Source organism: Eptatretus burgeri, chromosome 12 (assembly GCF_056783735.1).
Source record: "Eptatretus burgeri isolate ZD-2024b chromosome 12, Ebu_testis_v1, whole genome shotgun sequence".
Taxonomy (NCBI): Eukaryota; Metazoa; Chordata; class Myxini; order Myxiniformes; family Myxinidae; genus Eptatretus; species Eptatretus burgeri.
The window spans coordinates 36,518,372-36,523,371 of NC_140972.1; the positions used below are offsets into that span (position 1 = coordinate 36,518,372).

General features: G+C 41.5%; 1 protein-coding gene across 6 annotated transcripts in view; it reads right to left on the minus strand.

The window, feature by feature from the left end:
• The window catches only part of LOC147015421 (voltage-dependent N-type calcium channel subunit alpha-1B-like), a 293,408-nt gene that overhangs the window by 37,016 nt on the left and 251,392 nt on the right, over nt 1-5,000 (minus strand). For all 6 annotated transcript variants that reach the window (XM_085850152.1, XM_085850151.1, XM_085850153.1 and 3 more), the window contains 2 exons: nt 4,718-4,814; nt 3,711-3,816 (listed from right to left, as the gene is read on the minus strand). In XM_085850152.1, the coding sequence (XP_085706278.1) occupies nt 3,711-3,816; nt 4,718-4,814 (203 nt within the window). The remainder of the gene's footprint in view (nt 1-3,710; nt 3,817-4,717; nt 4,815-5,000) is intronic.

Consider the following 5,000-nt stretch of genomic DNA (forward strand, 5'->3'; position numbering starts at 1 on the left):
CAGCCTGTCATCCTTCCGAGGTCGGCGAAATGAGTACCAGTATACTGGGCCGGTGTATACCCTGGTTAAAATAGGTGTACCATATCCCTGTGTCGTAAGAGGCGACCAGGGTTGCGTCAGGAAGGGCATCCGGCGTAAAACATGTGCCAAATCACGATGCGGATCATAGGGATTATCCGCTGTGGCGACCCCTAACGGGAGCAGCCGAAAGAGGAAGAAGATATATATATATATATATATATATATATATATATATATATATATATATATATATATATATATATATATCATGATGATGTACGTACCATGCACTATGAGGAGTGTTGGGTGCTGCCGAAGCATTTATGAAGCAACAATCCTGGACGAGTCACCACTCTGACTAAGAAAGTCAGGGTAGGAATTTGGAATTTGGCCAGGGTCCCGGCGATAGCTCACCCACTCTTTGCGAAGGACATCATGGGACCTTTAACGTCCACCAACTAATACCGGAAATACCCAATTTAACGTCCATCCAATGGCCAGCACACACATGAATGAATCATCCTGTCTATGAAACACCGGTATGACAGTTTATAGCTGGGCAATGATTTGAACCCAGACTAGACAGCTTACAGGTGAGTATACATATAGAAAATATATAACCGAGTTTGCTTGCTTGCTGAATGCAATCTCCACCCATCTCCTCAGGAAGAGGGTGTGGCGTGGGGCAGGAGCAAATTCTAGACAAGTGGGCATATGCAGTCCAGCAATATGTTCATCCGTACTGTATATTAAGTATGTAGCACAACGTGAGCACATTCATTAAGTACGGAGTTGAACTTCGTTTATTAAAATTATCACCTACATGCGATATATATATATTTGCTTTCAGCAAATAACTTGAACTCTACTTCAAATTCACATTCTATTCCCACCTGTAGGGTCATTAAGTTGCGAGCTGGTTACTACCCCCCCCCACCCCACCCCGTACACACCTGTTGGGTAGATAAACAGCTAGTCACATAATAATTACATGCTTCGATAAACAGTAGGTAGCTTTTTAATGGTGAGGGTCCATAATAAAAATTTGGATTGGTTGTTGTTGTTGTTGTTGTTGTTGTTGTTGTTGTTGTTGTTGTTTTGTCTGCAGCCTATGGCTGCTGGTTGTATCATTTCTGGAAGTGCAGTGCCCTTGTTAACAGTAAGCTGCTACTCTTTTTTTTTGCTGACCTCAGAAGGATGACAGGCTGAGTCAACACACCTGGTGTTATTTCAATGGAAAAAGAGGCTCAAACTCTAAAATCTCAAGCCAGCCACCTTAACCGTTAAATCAACACCAGGATTATTTGTAATGGTGTCAAAGCCAGTGAGCAATTGCAAATTAATAGTAGGATGAACTGTAAGCTACACAAATCAGAGATGATTCATATGTGCAGGCGTGCCAGGAGAGATCGAGAAAAAACACATAATGTTTATCGATGTGGTTCATCGTCCATTTAATAATGACGACTCCTTATTCACCTCTATCGCAGATAATATAGATCAACTCGTAACCAACTCTACGAAAACTCACTCGTCCTTTTATGTGGTGATTTCAACTGTCAACATGGCATTTGGCTAGGAGTTGGATCTCAACAACCACTCATGTCATTGCTGCAAAAGTCTACAATTCCAATGGTCTGACTAATCTGTGAACTTTCCAAAATGCATCTCTGGTAACATACATCCTCCCTTTTGGACCTGGTAATGAAAAACTTTCCATCCAACTTCTCCTGTTCCTCCTCTCATGTAATAGCCCCATCTGATCATGTTCTTATGAAAAATCAGAAATATCTGGCTATTATTCGAGAGCAATCTCAATGCCACAGAATCTGTCCATTCATATAGTTCAATTGGCATGGACTTCAAAAGGATTGCGCTTCCATCTTTACTCCAGATGATAATGTTTGTGCCTGGGGAATACTTTTAGAAAAGTCTGCTCTCTCTCTCTGATGCAGCATTTTATCCTGTCCTATCAGTGGCTGTTCTATCTATCTATACTCTCGGTCCTGGTACAATGACTCCTGTGGTTAGGCAGTTGTGATTTGCTTTCTGAAATAGGAAGGCTAACTCGATCGACCAAGGGCAATTTTAGAACACTTTATAAAGCCCCCAACAAGTGTGTGTCCATCCTTAGGAAAGCCAGAAAATATTATATTGCCTATCTCAAGGTTGAACTCTCCAACTAGTCTCCTTATTCAAGTGACACTTTGCCAAGTCCATCTCTGGTGGATGCTTCCCCTCAATTATCTCCATCACTTTAAAATGCCTCACCGCCGACTCTGGTTGAGATAAGACAAAGTCTCAACTGAGCGTTTTCCTCAAAATCTCGTAGACCCAATCAATTCCACTCTGTTCCCACATTGCTCCTTCAAATCACAGCCTACTGGACTTTATCTTTCACATGCAAGACGACAGACAAAGTTCTGTCCAGCCTTGACACTGCATCAGATGCCAACAATGTCGGTGTTCTCAATTGTTGCTTTTCTGCTGTTGCTTCTCCTCTGTCTGTTCGCTTTCTGTCCTTTTTTTTGTATTCATTGTCGAAGCTCGTATAAGAGCTAACACACAGAACATATAACAAAGGGAGTAGGAGACGAGGGGCGGGAGTGGGAAGCACAAAACAGTAGGGAACAGAGACATTAGGAGATCTGTGGAAGGGAGAGGGATGGGGCGGGGCACACTTTGCAAGCAAGATGGACACTACAGGGACTTTCAGGAAGGAAAACAAGGAATTTGAAGGAGGTGGGTTTGGGGTGGGTTAACAGGGGTAGAAAATATGGGGGGAAATATGCGATGGTGGTGAACAGCTTTTTTGAAGATCTGGATGGAAGAGTGGGATTGAAGAGAGTGTGGGAGTTTGTTCCAGAGGTGGGAAAAAAGAGGAATGAAAGAGTGAAGGTGAGCAGTGATTCTTGATTCTTTACCTTTGAGCACCTCTAACCTGGTTGAAAGACAGCTAACTTCAGTCCCATTCAGAAGGGTTAAAAACAGATACTCTCTATATAATATACACACGAGCAATCTTTACCCCCATTAACCGCACCCTTAACCCCACCTCCTTTACCCCACCATTAACCCAACCCTCTTTACCCCACCAGTACCCCAACCCTCTTGCATATTATTGTGTTTTCTACTCTCCCTTTCTCTGAACTCTTTCTATTTGTTCATTCCCTTACTCATTGCATCCATCTATTTCTCCACTACTCTAATGTCAGCACAGTACCTTTTTGCCTTCTGTGACCTGGCACTTCCTTGAACCTAGATTTTCTCTCTCTCCCCCTGCCCCATAAACGTAGCTCTACACATCTTCATAATACAGAAAATTAAAAACAATTCATCTTTTCCAAAATGTCCTCATAAGGGATAGTGTGAGGGCCCAAAGTGGAGTGAGGTGGTGGTTGGGGGTGGAGGGGAGGAGAGGGAGAGGAGGGTGTGAATTTTGGGGAAACTCAGCTTTTTGGGGGATTCTCTACAACAATCAAGTTTAAGGAAAATCAAGACGATATCTTTGAATATTGTCATGTGTACATATGTCCTGTAAGTGAATATGGAATGTAACAGCAATGCAACACATATTTAAAGAAATATTTGAGTACATATTTAAGTATGCAATAGTGGTGAATGACAGGAAATATTTTCATTGATTGCAAAAGAGGCAACAACAAACAGAGACAGGGGAAAATAAAAACCTGTAGCGATTTTGATGTTCAGTGCAGTGCGAATAAGAGAAGCAAGTGTGCTGGTGAAATGGACTTTTCCATCTAATCCAATGGGCAAATTCATTCTGGCCAAGCGCTGGGGAAGGAACAGATGTATTTCATATAACATACAATCATATGAAGTTAACATTTGACTTCAGGCATGTGGGAGGCCTTCACAATGCAAGGCAGTACTTTAGTAAATATGTTTTATTGGATACAAAGAATAATTGATTCATGCATATGAAGCAACTTTGTATATTTTGCATCATTGAAATATATTTTCTACAAATAAAATTATCTGTCTAAAAGGCCTTTATAATGATATTTGTATAAGAGAGTGGCCTGAAGTCTGGAAGTGAAAGAGCCCGTCAATCAAGTGATGATAAGCAGAATAAAAGTCTGGGTAAATTAATCCTACAGGAGTTTCCCAGCTGGCTATTTTCTCAAATATGTTTTAGTTTATTGTCCACTCAACAATGGTCATATATGGTCTCCTTGTTAGCCTCCAATAAGAGATGAAATGTAATTACATTGGTGGTTTGGTGGTGAGGACACTGGACTAGCATCTATGACGTTGAGGGTGCAAACCTTGTTTTCAATGGTGATATTAAGCATGTGAGATTTCTAAAACTCTGCTAGTCTCAGGAAAATTACCACACCACTATTGAAAGCAAAAACCATGCCACTATCAGAAGCAAGTAAAAATCCCTGTCATTAACACCTTTATTGCAGGGTGAATCTGTCTGTCCCACCTTGTCCGGTCTGCATGTGATGCCAGTCGAAACATTGTGGTGGTATCTTAATGCTCTGAGGACAACTTGGGATGGGCACCAAAATGCTAACTATAAAAAGGCAGTCTAAAAAGGCAGTGGTGCATCTATTTCTCCACTACTACAAAAAGGCAGTGCTGCATCTATTTCTCCACTACTATAAAAAGACAGTGCTGCCCAAAATACCGCAAACTGAATGGAAGAAAAAAAAATAAATCACAAAACCTTATATGCAGTACGTGGAGGACATTTCTGCCCAAGACCAAGAGGGGGAGGGATGAGCCGGAGCATCGAGCAAACCGATTCATGGGTAAGACGGCCCCTGGGGAGACATCACCAATGTAAGTAAACATGAAGCGATTACACATGCATTTGCATAAAAACAACAATTAATAACATGCTCATCACCAATGACATGTTGACTTATCTGTAGTGCCACTGAATGAAACAACATGTCTTCAAAATGGAGTAGTAGTTAAACATGGGGCTGTGAAGGGGCAATGTTGAA